The 14,820-nt window shown below is 39.2% G+C and overlaps 1 protein-coding gene across 1 annotated transcript; it reads right to left on the bottom strand.

Annotated features, from left to right (window-relative positions):
- Positions 1-8,613: 8,613 nt before the first annotated feature.
- Positions 8,614-12,445, bottom strand: sec22bb (SEC22 homolog B, vesicle trafficking protein b). Its single transcript, XM_046392432.1, has 5 exons — positions 12,233-12,445; positions 10,476-10,585; positions 10,069-10,229; positions 9,254-9,400; positions 8,614-9,064 (listed from the first exon to the last, which is right to left on the bottom strand). Exons 1-5 carry the CDS (start codon positions 12,305-12,307, stop codon positions 8,910-8,912), a joined length of 648 nt encoding a protein of 215 aa, XP_046248388.1. The 5' UTR covers positions 12,308-12,445; the 3' UTR covers positions 8,614-8,909.
- Positions 12,446-14,820: the final 2,375 nt, after the last annotated feature.

The raw sequence follows: 14,820 nt of genomic DNA, 5'->3' as shown, positions 1-14,820 counted from the left end.
GGTTTAGATTGACAAAATTCTCATTTTCAGAGAGTAAACAGTACTGCTAAGACTGTTCCTCTGGGATGAATATAATTTTACTGCATACACACATACTGTAACCGAATGGATCTAACACACACCTCATTGACTTGACCAAAAACACTGACCTTTTCTCACAGATCAGTTGGAATCAAATTTTGAAGTGTTTCTATACTAATGTGTTTTGGGTGGCTCCTATACTTCAGAGAGGCAATCACAAATGGTTCGATGAATGCAATTTACTGTGGAACTGCCTTCACCAAAAATGTACAATGATGTTTTATATGACTTCACGGTGGAGAAAAAACAACTTGGTCTGGACATTTGTGGTTGTTGTTGATTGCTTTAAGGGTAGAGGTATGTTTAGATGGTGGGAGCTGGTAGGATGTGAAGTTAACACTATGACCTGCTGCCAGCTCCCACCCAAGGCCGTGTCATTCGTCTCTCATACATGAAGGGATGCACATTTAAGTATAGATAAATGCACACAAGTGAACTTCTTGTGTGCACCAACTGCAACACATAAACACACAGAAATGCAGACACTCACATTTAGATCCTCTGTCATCAGGTCCTGGTCCCTGAGGCCCAAGAGTGTAGAAGGTCAAACTAATCTGCCACAGTCCCTGATGTTTACCACACAGATGGGATGAGAATGCCAGGCATGGGATAGAGAGGAGAAATAATACCTAAAGACACTAAAACACAGTATGTGGGTCATGAGGGGCATGAATGATTGACTTGGTTTTATTCTGTCATGAAAGAGGACATATATGACGTGGTTGCCCAAATACCGTCTAAACATGGATGACCTGGAAAGAGGAAAACATGCAGATTCAAATCACATGAAACACAGACATGAGGAAAAAAAAAATTCTGTTAATTAGTCTGGCATCATCTGCAGCTGTACAACATTTTTCCCTGGTCGAGCCTTTTCCAATGAATGTTTTGCATTTTATCCATGCTCGGTTCATCGCATGAGTGTAAAGGATGTTTTTCTTTGAATATTTGTGTGTTTACTTCACACGCTGAACGTTAGAGAGCGTGTCAAGTGAGTGTGCTCAGTATATCTTCCAGGGTTAATTGTATCATAAATTCAAAAGCTGCTAAAAGACAGGCATGGCTGGAATTCACACTTGAGCCCTCACTTTCTCACAGGCACAACTCAGCATTGTGTGTGTGTCAGATATGAACCTATTAATAAACCAACAGTGTTATCTCTTTTAAAGCATGAGAGAGAGATAAATAAGTAATGCTGCGAAATGAGAAACAGCTTTGAGAGGAAAAATATTTAGCCCTAACCGAATGTTACATTAGAATATACTGATCTGGGACATTCACAGAACTTCTGTGACAAACAGCTCAGTCTATGTTGTTAACCAGGCATTGACTCATGGCTTTGTACAAGACATCTCCCTCAGTGTGACATACATTCAGGTGTATAAATGTGTTTTGTTCCCTGTCATTCTCGTTTCTCTCACATTTTTCTCTTCCCACTCAGTATCCTGTTTGTGTGTGCGTCATATTCTTATGCACCTAAAGGGCCATTGTAGGGCTCACTGTGAGATGTGGATATGCAGTGCTGGAAAAAAAAGATAATTTATCACATCAGTTTTGTTACAGAGTTAAAATTTTTTGCCCTTTTTTAAATAGACTCATGCAGTATTATGATGGCAAGGTGTCAGGGGACATCACTGGTCTGTGATGAGATGATAAAGAGTACACAGAGGGCAGAGCAGATCCACGCCTGTCTAAAACAATCCACACTGACCCCCCCTGTGAGAAGTTCCCAGTTCCCAGGACCCAGTGTGTACGTTTGGTGGGCAATAACTCACCAGGTCCCTTAACTTCCCCTTTCAGCCTTCTGCGTTTATGACCCTCTCTTCTGCCATACAGCTGCTGTCTCCACAGCTTCCCTTTGCTCTGATTGGATTAGACAGGAGTTTGAGTGAAGAAGATGAAGGGGAAGAGACGGGGGAAGCAGCTGGGATGAGGTGGGAAGCTGGCGTGATATGGGATGGAACACAGTGTTATCATTACAAGATGGAAACAACTTCCCTTGTTGTGTTCCACATCCTACTGTGCCTTCCCACCACACTACAACATATGCAGTGGGACACCAGTAGCCTGACACTACTTAGACGCCTGCACTCTTTTTGTTTTCTCTTCATTATTTGTTACTTATATTTAAGTGGCTGCAGAAAACTGAGATGTGGGATTCAGAGGTCAGGGAAAAATCTTCTTTCAAATCTGTTTCTTTCTGTACTACTTTAAAATCTGCACGGGCAAAAAGAATTAAAAATGTGTTTCCTTCCATTAAATTAAAATTAAAATTACACCCTAAAATTACTGGGCTGAAAATTGACTTACTTTGGGTCAGTGTTGTACCAACTAACCTTTCAGCCTGTTAGTCAATTTGGTCCTGTACTTACATTTATGAATTCCAGTTATTCTGGTACAGTGAGACTGGTCATTGGGAGCAGTGAGAAAATCCTGAGGTGAGTCATAAAACCAGTGATGGAGGTCGTCTGGAACCCCAGTAAGTGGACTACCTGGTTACCAGTCCAGTCTAACTTTACCTGGGTCCTGCCCCTTTACCATCTCTGTTAGGTGGACACATTTAAATCTTTGGGAAAATAGAGGTGTAGAGCAAGGTGGAGAAACAAAAAAGGAAAACACATAAAGGTGGTGCTGAGAGGTGAAGAGATCAGGGGCTGAAATACCTCCAGGCAAATATTTAACAGGATATATTTGCCGCAGTTACCAGTCAGTCCGAAACCTACGAGCCTGAAGGCAGTGACAGCAGAGAGAAGAGAGAGCATCCCACTGAGCCCAGTGATGCAAGTTCATCTGTTGGTAAAGTTTTTGCAGCTGAAACTTTAAAAAACAGAAGTGAATAGGGATAGAAAAAGCAATGTTCAACTTTTCATGAAGTCAGCGCATGTGTCGGTACCACTTTTCATGAACCGACCAATAATGAGCTGGGTGGGGCTGGACATTAAAAAAGCTGATGTGCTACGATAAACTTTTGAGATGTTGAATTCATTGTTATGCGTGAATGGCAGTGTGGGGAATTAGTGATCTGCATGTAAATCTGTTTTGCCAGTTTAGTGTAATTTACCACCAAAACTGCAAACAGTTTAGGTGCCATAAAACGAAAGGAATATTTTTCATTTTTATTTTTGCCATTGCTTCTCTACTGTAATGAACCACCTTTGACCTTTGACCACCCAACCCCCACCTCTTTTCTTTCTTCCTGATGGCTGTAAATCCCATCTAGATTCTACTTTCTTAAAAGCAGGTGTCTGACTGATGGACATTGTATATAAAACCAGAAATGATATTCCTGGTGTATTCTATTTCTTTTTTTTTTTTTTTTTTTTTTTGGTTTACAGTCTGTAAACTAGTTTGCATTTTTTGCTGACATGTGTCTGTTTTATACAATGTATAGTTATAATTTTGTCTGACGTTGGCAATTTGATGATTTTTTTCCCTACAAAGTAGTTTTAACTGTTTCTTTCCCCGCAGGGTAGCTTTGCTTTAGTTCCACCTCTACAATAATGTTTCACTTCTGCTATAATGTTGAGCTTCTTCTATAATGTGAAGTAACTGGCGGCTGCAAAGCTATGCTTTCAAAGCAGCTTGTTCTGATTATTGATAAGTTAGTAGTTTGCATTAACAAATTAAAAAAAAGTGGACAGATGTAGATTATGCCATGGCCAGGATGTGTCATGGTCCTGGGTTATAGTTATCTCCTGTTTTATGTTGAAAGAAAATGAAAATGTGTGATGTTTTATGTTGGACCGTTTTTGCCTTTGTCTTTTTCTCATTTTTAATCTCAACCCAATTAATCCCTGTTTATTTAGCTGGTGTGTTTCCTTCTTTCAGTTGTCAGAGGGCTGTACTGTGAAGGGAGTTGAACCTACCACAGTGAATGAGCTGTTGGTTACTTGATTTGGTGTCAGAATATAGGAGCCAAAGCTGGATCAACTTCATCACAACACAGATACCGCCTCTTCCCATTGCCGTCACCATCAAGAATGATATTTATAACAATTACAAAATAGAATGGGATTCGAGGAGCATTCTGAGTCGGCGCCACCATTTTCTGGAGAATAACATACTAGCTGCATGACCAGTACTCGTTATCTGTCACTGCCACTGCTCATTTGTCTTCTGTCATTTATTATTATCAAAAAATGTGTCAGGAATGGTAGGAAAGATAAGATAAACCTTTATTAGTCCAGCAGTGGAGAAATTCTCAAATACAGCTCTTCGTCAGGGTGTATTGTTTTCCATTAGTTCAACAGTTCCTATTGACAGCTAATGGAGGGCTCTCTTACCCCTGTAGATACTGTCATGCTAAGCTCCTGAGTAATATCAGTCTGTGCAGACTCTCTGTGACTCATAACGTAATATAATCTACATAACTCATAAAACATTGAATTATGACCGCCTACCCCCTAATATATCTCACCATATAATACATTTACTGTATCTGCACTCACAGAACCTTTGAAGAATTTTGTTGTTGTTTGTTTCTCAGAGAGTCTGGTCATCCCCCTGCCTGGCCTCCAGGGAGGCTCCACCAGCCTGGTTTTGCCCCCCGGCCAGCTGCCCAAGGTGTCTGTTTCCCCAGCTTTTTGTTGTCTGCCATATTATTTTTATTTTTGCTTTTTGTGAAATATTTATTTCATTCACAGCCCATCCCTGTACTCAGTGATCCTCAAACCTTTTTCAAGTTTGCCATGATGTTGACAGTTGTGGTTTTAAGTGAAATATCTCAAGGACCATTAGATTAGATGAGAAATTTGGTACAGACATTCATGGACAGAAAATGCTATACTGTGAAACTTTCTTCCGCCAATTTTAAATTATTCTTTAATGATTCTTGTCCAGGTACAAATTTGAATGTTATAGGCACATCATGTTGTGCAAATAATGATGAATTTGTGTCAGTTTTAGGGTGAGATTTGTGCTTATTGTGTTGAGTAGTCTCATAAGAACCCATTGCTACTGGGTAAAATGAACCCTGTATTGCATCTCTGCTATACTGCTCCTAATAGGGTTTGTTAACTCACTGATTTTATTGTGTTATTTAAATTGTCTGTGGGTGTAATTCCTTTTATCTTTTTTGTCACATCCTGTCAGAGATCAAGGTCCCTCTCATTCTCGAGGGAGTAGATTGAGTTGCCAGAGTGCAAAGGGGCAAACCCTTGACAAACTCATCTACATTAATTAGATCATATCTGTGGAGTTCAGTGGACACGGGTCACACTGGGGAACAATCAGTGACTTTGCATGTGAGCAAGTCATCTGCTCGTTTGATAAAGTTACGTTGCTAGAAACGTGACTGAAACTCTCGCGGTGTTTGAATATGCATACTCGAAGTGGCTGAAGGTGAAGGTGAAGGTCATGTTATTTTAATGTCCTGTTTCTTTAAGATTGCACAAGAATCAGTACAAGTCAAGTGTCGGTGAACAGTCTTGCGGTTGTCTGTCTGTGACAGGAAATGTAATCAAGATAAGTTAATATGAGTTGGCATCCGTGCACATCAAAGTCTTTTTTTCTTGAAAACTGATCAATGCGTAGAAGGAGCTGCAGCTTTTATACCCATCTTGGTCAGTAAGAGAGACTGTCTGTGTGTGTTCAAATCAGGGTATGTGTGTTTAGTACATGCGCTGTATTCCTGACCCCTGATCACACAAAGTATTTTAATCCAATCAGCTTCGTTTTCACATGACTGTCACACACTTGGTGCTGCTATGGCAACCTGCAGAGGAAGGGGAGAAAGCGCTGGATTGAGAGCGAGGTACGTTGTCCTCTCTTTAATCACTGTGACATTTACACACATAATCACACAGACACTTCAGCACTCAAGTTTCTCTTCCTTGTTTCAAACTTCGCAAAGATTTTTGAAACTACAAAAAACCCCCCATCAGTTCAAACAATAACAGCATTTCAAATATACAGTGTGTGCAACAAGAATTCTTATCTTCCTGTGTCTGGAAAGTCGGGTTTAAATGTTTAAACACTAAGAGAACGGCTGAGCAGATGGTGACAAATTTGTAGAGTAGTATGACCGAAACCGACAAAAGCTAGACAGGATAGACGGGGCTGTAAATGTGAGCACAGTCATACACTACATTCAAGGAGTGATCAACAACACAGAATGATAATTAAAAGGAAGTTTTCAAAGAGCATCTTTCAGTAATGAAAGCTGTTTTAATGGAACATGATTACAAAGAAAGATAACGTCGATATCAACTTAGGCCAAACTCACAAATACCCGCTTCCCCAGAGAGGTGAAAAGGTTAGCCTGTGCCCTGTGGTTTTGTCTTTGGCACGCTACCCTTTGCTGCTTCTCATTTTTTTCTGATGTTTCCTGTTCTGTGTCAAGTTGAAAATCCAATCTGCTGCTATGTACAGTGTTTCTAGTTGTCTCGCTTGCTGCTACGTGCAACAGCTGTCTCGCTACAGCTGAAACATTTTTTGTACAAATACAGACTGCAGCCTATGTTTTTCTGTCTTTTAAAACGAACCTATGATTTGCAGCTCAGCTTGCAGGAGGCACAACTTGCAAGTCAGGAAGGTTTTGAGCCTCATTTTTCAGCTGCGTCAGTATAGCGATGAGGGAAGCACTCTACCTGGTGGTCAAGAGTGGGATGAACAGACTCAGTGGAGGCAAACAGCATCAAATACCATGAGGTTAAACCTAATTTATTTCAGGAAAATTTCTGTGGAAGTGACACCAACTGCCTGCAGCTCTCTTAAATAACACAATACTATACCTGCTCTCTGAGTCACTGAGTTTCCTGCTCAGAGGTTGGGGCTGCCTGCGAGTTTTTTAATTGATGTTTTTCCCCCGTTATGTATAGAGAGTTGTTTTCCAGGAAGTCTTTTACATGCTGTAAATTACTCAGACAGCAATAGGAAAACATGTCTTCAAGGTTAACTCTCAGACTCACGCCTACTGTACCTACAAATTATTAATGTAGTTGAAATATCATTTTAAACATTCACATACCATGATCATCATTATTAATCATAACTCTAACCACACTGCTTTTACTTTATTTATCTTTGTTCAGCTTTGGTGTCCTTGTTTTTAGCTGTATGTCTATTTCTATCTATTTTCCTGTAAATTGCTTTTGGCACTTTAACAATGAGAGCAACTTATGACCAGAGTCAAACTCATTTGTACACATATTTGCCCCATGAATGACAAAGTGACTATAAAATAATTCACAGGCTAGTTCCTGATAGTAACCCCATGCAGATAATCTTTTTTTTATTTGCATCTCAATCACTGAAGAGCATCTCTATTTGCACACCCAGTTTAAGAGCACCTGAGTTCAATGAAAGGTCATCTGACAGAAAAAAAGATGTTTTGTGCAAATGATTTTATTCATAGATAGCAGACAGAACAGCAAAAGAGAAGGTGTCCTTTCCAGCCGTGAACAGATGTCGGCTGCCTGACACACCTGAATCCACTTTTAAATTGAGTGTACACGTGTCAACTTTATACAAAATTAAAAGGACCACACATCATTTTTTTTAAAAAAATGCCTGCTAACAGAAAGGTGATGGTCCACACAATCATGGTGTAAAAGAACCAAAAAAAATAAAAAGGACATGCTGACACACTCTTTTTAAGGTCAGGTTAGGGACTGTACAAAAATTATTGGTGTAGGGGTTTGAGTCTTACATTTTAATTAAAAAAAAAAAAAAAAAAAAAAGCCATCCCCATCGTCATTAATATTTTCATTTAGGGTCTCCCATTAGAAATAAAATGCATAAAGAATTTGTCATCACCTTAGATTCCTGATCTATAATCCGTAATAATATATTTCCAAATGTGTGTGAAACATTAACTTATGAACAGCCACTTTCTATTTTAGAATGAAGAGATGCTAACTAAAAGGCTAAACTTGAATTATAATAAAGGCCAACCTCTTAAGACACACGTAGCTTTTTAACATTTTTTGGTTGAAGACTAAAGTGAAGGGGTGTGTGGGTGAAGGGGGATGTCACACTGCTGGTAGAGGTAACATTTAATCACTATTATCCTAATTCATGAATACTTCATACTCTGTGTTTCCTATAATTAACATATTGGTTCTATTAGCTAGCTGACTGCAATAGGAAGAAAGGCTACAATATAAATTTTTAAACAATATGAAAAAAAAAAAAATCAGTCTACTTAAACTGCTTTTCATTTTCTGTTGTTGAGTTCATTCAACTGCCTAACACTGAATGTCATGTTTTCCAAATATTTCTAACTGTGGTGCGTACTGTATTTTGTCAAGCCATTATTACTACCATTACACTATTGTTATTAAAGTAGTATTGTAGTATTAATATTAATGAACACAGATACTCATATGATGTGCTCTGGATAAATAAAGATATGGGTTTAGCTTTTTTCTTGCACTCTTTTCTGTATGATGAGACAGTAAATAAGATTAAATGAGTCCTGTTACAGTATAGTGCAGCTTTGGGAACTCAAAACAGAAAAGATCTTTTCTGCTCAATTTTTCCTCCGCACTTCAAAACCAATCACCTTCACACACACACACACACACACACACACACACACACACACACACACACACTCACACAAATTCACTCATTGCCCCATAACCTCCAGGGCAACAACTAGCGCTTTTATGATTGTTAATAATAAAACTAGGTATTATGACATCATTTATATTCAGATCACACATCCATGGACAGGCGAGAACAAAATGGGCGGTGGTATGTCTGCAAAGTCTTATTAAGAGCAGGGATCCTGTTTTTAGTCGAGGGTGACAGCTTTTCTTAGTGTCTGCAGACTGTTCAGCTCATTTTCCACTTTAACACCTCCTTCCTCTTCTCTTGTTTTCTTCTCAGAGCCACCAGAAGCGTACATAGACAATGAGCATGATGAAAAAGACACCGCCGGCTGCCAGCTTGGCATAGGTGGAGCGGGTATTCAGATACTTGGCATCACTCCTGTACTTCTTTGACAAGCTGGACAAGTTGCTGGCCTTGGAGTCTAGTGCTGCAGGGAGGGGAAACCAGAGGAAGAGAAACAGGAGTTCAAATAAAGGAGGAGAGTGGGGAAAGGAGGAGAGAGACAGACAGAAAAGAACAAAGTCAGTGAATCTGAGGAGTATCCAGTATTTTCTAATTCAGAAAGACACACTGCAATCAGTTTGACCTGAGGAGAGCTGTTATAATGTGGACTTACCAGAGAGAGCCTCTCCTCTCTGCAGTACCTCCTCTATGTTAGCCACCATGATCCTCTGTACGTCCTGGAGTTCTGTGTTGATGCTGCCCAGATTTCTTCTCGCTCGGCTGTCAATGTATGACTTCTTGGTTTTTTGGATGTAGGTGTCTGGTGAGGGAGCAGCACAAATAACAAAATCAGTTAATGGGAAGTAAATTGTGCTGATGACCGTCATCTCTTCATGCCACATTTCTGGTAGACTGTTATATCTGTTAGGCCTACCAAGTTGGTATTATGGTACATGGTGATAGGTACAGGACATACACAGCTGATCTACCTCAATGCCATTATAAAAAGAAATGTTACTGCTATCAATTCCCTTCACTAAGTCAGGCCAATTTAGTTTTTCGTACCATTTCTATTGCTACCTTAGTTATCCAAAAGAGTGCCTCATAATTTAGCATACAGATTTTTAATTGTGGGAGAAAAAAAAAAACATCACTGAAAATAAAACAAGACCTTAGTTACAGTCATTAACGTCAAAACAAAAAAACATCAACATCAACATCAGTGGTGTGACCAGAACAGTGACATGATTAACACGAATCAGTATGTCTTTTCATATTTGCTACTACCTATTGATATTGTTTTTTAATTTTTTTACCTGAGAGCGTTTATTTCTATTTCTATTTTATTACATATTATCTGACTATTTGCACCGTGGGTCCGAGAGAATTGAAATTTCATCTGTGCTGTATGTCGTGTATATATAACATATTTGACAATAAAGTTGACTTGACTAAATCGGTTTGTTCCTGGCTCTATTTTCTTCTCACCAAATTCAATGAAGGAGTAGGGCCGGGAAACTGTGGGGACTCTCTTTCCGTGCTGCTCGTGAAACTCTGCCTGCAGGTCCTCTAGGTAAGCAAAGGCCAGCTTCTTAGGAAAGCTACCTTCACACAGCACAAGGTAGCATACACCTTTCTCTATTAAATAGCTGCAAGGAGAAGACAAAAATGTTGAAACATGAAGTTGGTGAGGGCAGTTCAAACATGGGTGCAGGTTAGAGTCATGCCGAATGTGTCATTCAAGTGGTTTGGTCAAATCAGAGCTTCACTACTGCATAATAATTTCGAAACTGACAGCAAACCATTCTGAAAATAACTGGATTCCAGATTTATCTTAGTGAACTCTGCCACTGTGCATTTAATGTTAGAAAACTCAAGTTCTTTTTCATACTCACTGAAATGCCATGGAGCCAGCCTCTAAAGTGCAGCGTGAGGGACTCTGCTCATTGAGTTTCCTGAAGAGCTGCTTAGCTTGACTCTGATACTGCTGAAGGTCCCGACCCAACTAAACAGATAAAAAATAAAAACAACACCATTGAGCACACAACTCACTCACATCTCAAACAGATAATGTGGTGTCTAATTAGGGCAAGAAAATGACTTTTGTATGCCACATTTTCAGGTAGACTTCACAAGCAAATTTCACGAACATAGCTGACAAAAATTTGCTCGAGTGTTTGCTAAGAGACAAAAATAGCAACCACCTACAGTCCAGATTTCTCACTTCTCTACCTTGATGGTGTTCATTTCTTGCCCTTTGAAGTGTGCTGAAAATTAACAGTTTGCATAAAATGCCACAGACAGACTCAGCAGTATGATGCTAACTCTGAGCCTGAAGGCAATGCTTTTAAAAAGAACCATTTCAACTGTTTGTGGAGAATTGTTAATGGTCAGCATTTGACTGGTGGATGGTATTAATTTTTTGGGTGTTGTTGGCCGTAGCAAATGATTCTTTACAGCAACACAGTAGCAGCACCACAGAAACATGTATGATGTTGAAGCACAGAGCAGAGACACGACAAACCTTTTCACTTCCCTTTTTGAAAGCAAACAAGAGAGTGAGGGAGAGATGTTAGAATCCTGGTATACTCAAAAATAATAAAGCAACTCAGCATGTTAGAGTGTCATCCATTTTTAACATTTTCACTTGTTAAGTTTATGTTTGTGTCCCAGGTCATGTAGTCAACTCAAGAGAACACTGCTAAAGCCAAAAGGGAAACCCAAATATTTTTGATGTCACTGGGATGTAAAATATACGATTAAGTCTTAGATTCAAAACTGCTAACAGGATTTTAATAATAGATAAAAATGATCTAATACACTCAGCATTTTATCCAGTATTCTCTCTCTGTGGCTCTGAGGAAGTTGTTTACACACTTGAAAGCCCAGTAAAGCAAATGATAAACAACATCATTGCCTAAATAAAAATGACAAATCCAGAGATTTGTATACATGTTTTCATTTTGTAAAATATAAACACATAGCATAAACAGACATTTTGATAGGTATTCCCTAATTTAGGCAATTGAAAATGCAAGCAAAATATTTTCAGACCAGAACATTTAACAATTAAATAAACAAGTCAGTGCCATCTGGTGGACAGTGGACTATCTTCTGCCGCCTCTGTACAGTTTCTCATTAGTTACCGGCCAACCCACATACCTATATGATAAACTGAAAACTGAAAAATATATTGGTCGGGCTTTAATGTGAAATGAATATTAAAAAAAGCACTCCCTTTGTTTTTGGAACAATATGTGGACAGGTCTGGCAGTTCTGCATATTGACCAGGTTATTGAGGACTTAAACTGGACTGTAGGTTCAGTAAGAAGCTGCAGTCGAACACTAAGTTACAAAAAACTGTCGAAAGTGTCGAAATTGTGCATTGCTCAAATGAACTGTAACTGAATAACGTCAGGGTACAAACAAAAGAAGCCTGTTCTTTAAAAACTCTCAGGAATGAGTCAGCTACCTTGTGTAAATAAAAGGCTGGCTCTGTGTACAGGTAAACTGGTCTACAGCAGTACTCAAAGTTAGCTAACGTGTCACTATGGCATTTGTACAACTTAGAAGCGTTTACAGCAGAAGCCTATAATGATAACAGCAAACAGACAGCTAACGACCACAGAGGCAAAATAGCTATCTTTTTAACCTGCTCGTCCTCCTGCATTGAAGCGGCTAACGGCAGACCGTCAGCCAGGCGAGCGATCATCGTCAGCAGCACCATCTTTCCGCAATGTTCGGGTGTTTCGCAGCCCACAAAATGTTACAGGTAACTGATACCAGTGTTTGACAGGCTGTAAACTGACAACACCGCACAGGGCTGGTGCGCTGAGCTGGCCGGAAACGCTAGCGCTTTGGTGTAACAGTTAAATAATTCCGCTCTGTCGGTATACGGAAGCGAGTTACCACAAATACTGTTCCGCATCACTTTGACGTGTAAAATTAATTTATTGTGTGTGGGTTTACAGTATTGACTTTACGTACTTTATTTTATTCGTATTCGTATATTATGACTATACTCATTATACATCGTGCGGAATTATGTATAATGTATATCGAGATGCAAGCCCCAGCAAAAGCTAATAAAGGAGCTTGAGTTAAGATTGGTTTTGATTGACTACTGATTCCAATGTTAACAGTTATTAGTATGAGTTTCTCACATTGACTCACGTGGTTGCATTGTGAATGTAAAACCCAACGTCTTTCCAAAACACCTTTTCTACTTACACAGAATGATATTGCTCTTGTTATTATTGCCTGTTATTACGTGTTTGCCTTGTTCACCGTGGAGCTACCAAAGATCAAAATGAGTCATGGATACAAAAGTATGTCTATGAAAATTACTCATTTATCTAGTGGGTGTAGGTGTGAAAGGTATGCAACAGGGGGCAGCATTGTTCACTTTGATGGAAAACCTCAGGAAGGCAAGTACCGTATTCTCCATAATATGAAAAAGTGACCTTTCGTGACCTGCTTGTTCCAGCAATTTGAGTTAATTATGGTTAAATTGTTTGTCCAATAAATAGTTTTCAATAAACCATAAATAGAAATATGCTGCAAAATATGTTACAAAATTACGACAAATGGGAAATATTACAGTCAAAGAAGCATTTTGTCAATTCTTGAAAACAAGAGGAAAGTTCAAATCAAATCAAGTTTAATGCCACATATAGAATCACACACAGTACAACTTATAGTGAAATTCTTTCTCCAGAATGAATCTAACAAGTAGATGAATGAAATAAATCTCACAATGGAATTGAAAAGAATTTAGCAAGAAGATAAAAGCATGATTTGAATTACAGGTGGGATAGGAGTAGGTGGGGGTTGTCTGTGGATATAGAGTTTATTATTTCATATTCACAGTCTTTTGTGTGGCTGTGGTTGGAAACTGTGTGAAGAGTGAACATGCCAACTCTTATCCGAACACATTCTCACTTTTTAAAACTATATGCTACTGAGTTTGTGAAGTAGAATAAACTGGAGGCTGATATTTTGCAACCAGAATTGTGGTCAGAGTATTGAGAGAAATAACCAGAAATAACCTTTCACGACTGCCTAATCTTGTGGTTTGTCAGTCAGGCAGCATGCCCACGAGGAGTCACTGTCACAGTCTGTAGGCCTGACATGTCAGACCCACACCAAGTGACCCCTGGCGTCTGCCACACAGCAAGTCTGCTGCCTGCCTGAGAGATGAAAGACCTGACGTGTGTATTCCCTTCATCACTGGTTAATAAACAGAAAGACAGCTTTTTCTTAGATTGGTTGTCTGTTTATCCACATACAATATAATCTTCACTTATTCTGATGTTTGAGGTGTAATGCATGACTGATTAGATTGATTATCCTTTTACAGATTCCACATCATGGCCAAGAAACGCCTTATGATCCAGTTAAATCTTTAAAATAACACCTCTGTGATGAAATCCTTCCTCTGTTAGGGATAAGATCTAAGGTGAGGAAGATGGGTGTCAAAGGGCAGCTGAGCAGGAGGTAAATGACAGAAGGAAAATGGCAGATGTATATCTACAAGAATCCTATAACAATGTGAAACAGAGGTTGGCCTTTGGAGTGAAACAAGAAGGCTAAATTGCTAACAGCACAGAATAACTGTGTTAAAAGTGCTTTGCAATAAGATATAAGTAACAAGACAGCAGAAACTGCGTCTTTTTTCTGTGTCCAGAGTCCTTAAATGTATTATCAAAGTGCCATTTTAAGTCACACTTCCTCTGTCATTGCACCTCAGGCTCCTTCTGGTAACATATGGAGGTTCACACAAGCACAACAGGGAGATCGGGTTCAGTCACAATTAAGAAAGTGATACTCAACCAACCAGACGACTCTCATTGTAAACAACTGATGTATTTACATGCAAAACATGTGCTTGATACCATCTTATGGACAAATGTTATCTGATTGCATTCGTATAAATGCCTCCAATAGCACAGGCTAACTGCTTTGGTGAACACTGCTTACTTGGCTAAATGTAGCAGAGGGTAGTGGCAAAATCACAATAAACATTAGTGTAACTATTACTTGACCTCATGGTATCACTGTAGCCCATTTCAGGCCAGTTTGGACACTGAACCTGGTCAGTGGTCACTTCAACAGAGGTGACATTCAAGTTTGGAGAGGATTTAATTCAAATTGAAGGGTTTTAACTTCAATATTAAATTGGGGGCTGATGTTGGATGTAAAAAAAATTCACACAAGCCACAGTTTAATCCAGGTTTAGTT

Source organism: Scatophagus argus, chromosome 6 (assembly GCF_020382885.2).
Source record: "Scatophagus argus isolate fScaArg1 chromosome 6, fScaArg1.pri, whole genome shotgun sequence".
In the NCBI taxonomy this organism is placed as follows: domain Eukaryota; kingdom Metazoa; phylum Chordata; class Actinopteri; family Scatophagidae; genus Scatophagus; species Scatophagus argus.
The sequence above is the reverse complement of the archived record's forward strand: the minus strand, read 5'-3'. Positions and strand labels throughout refer to the sequence as shown.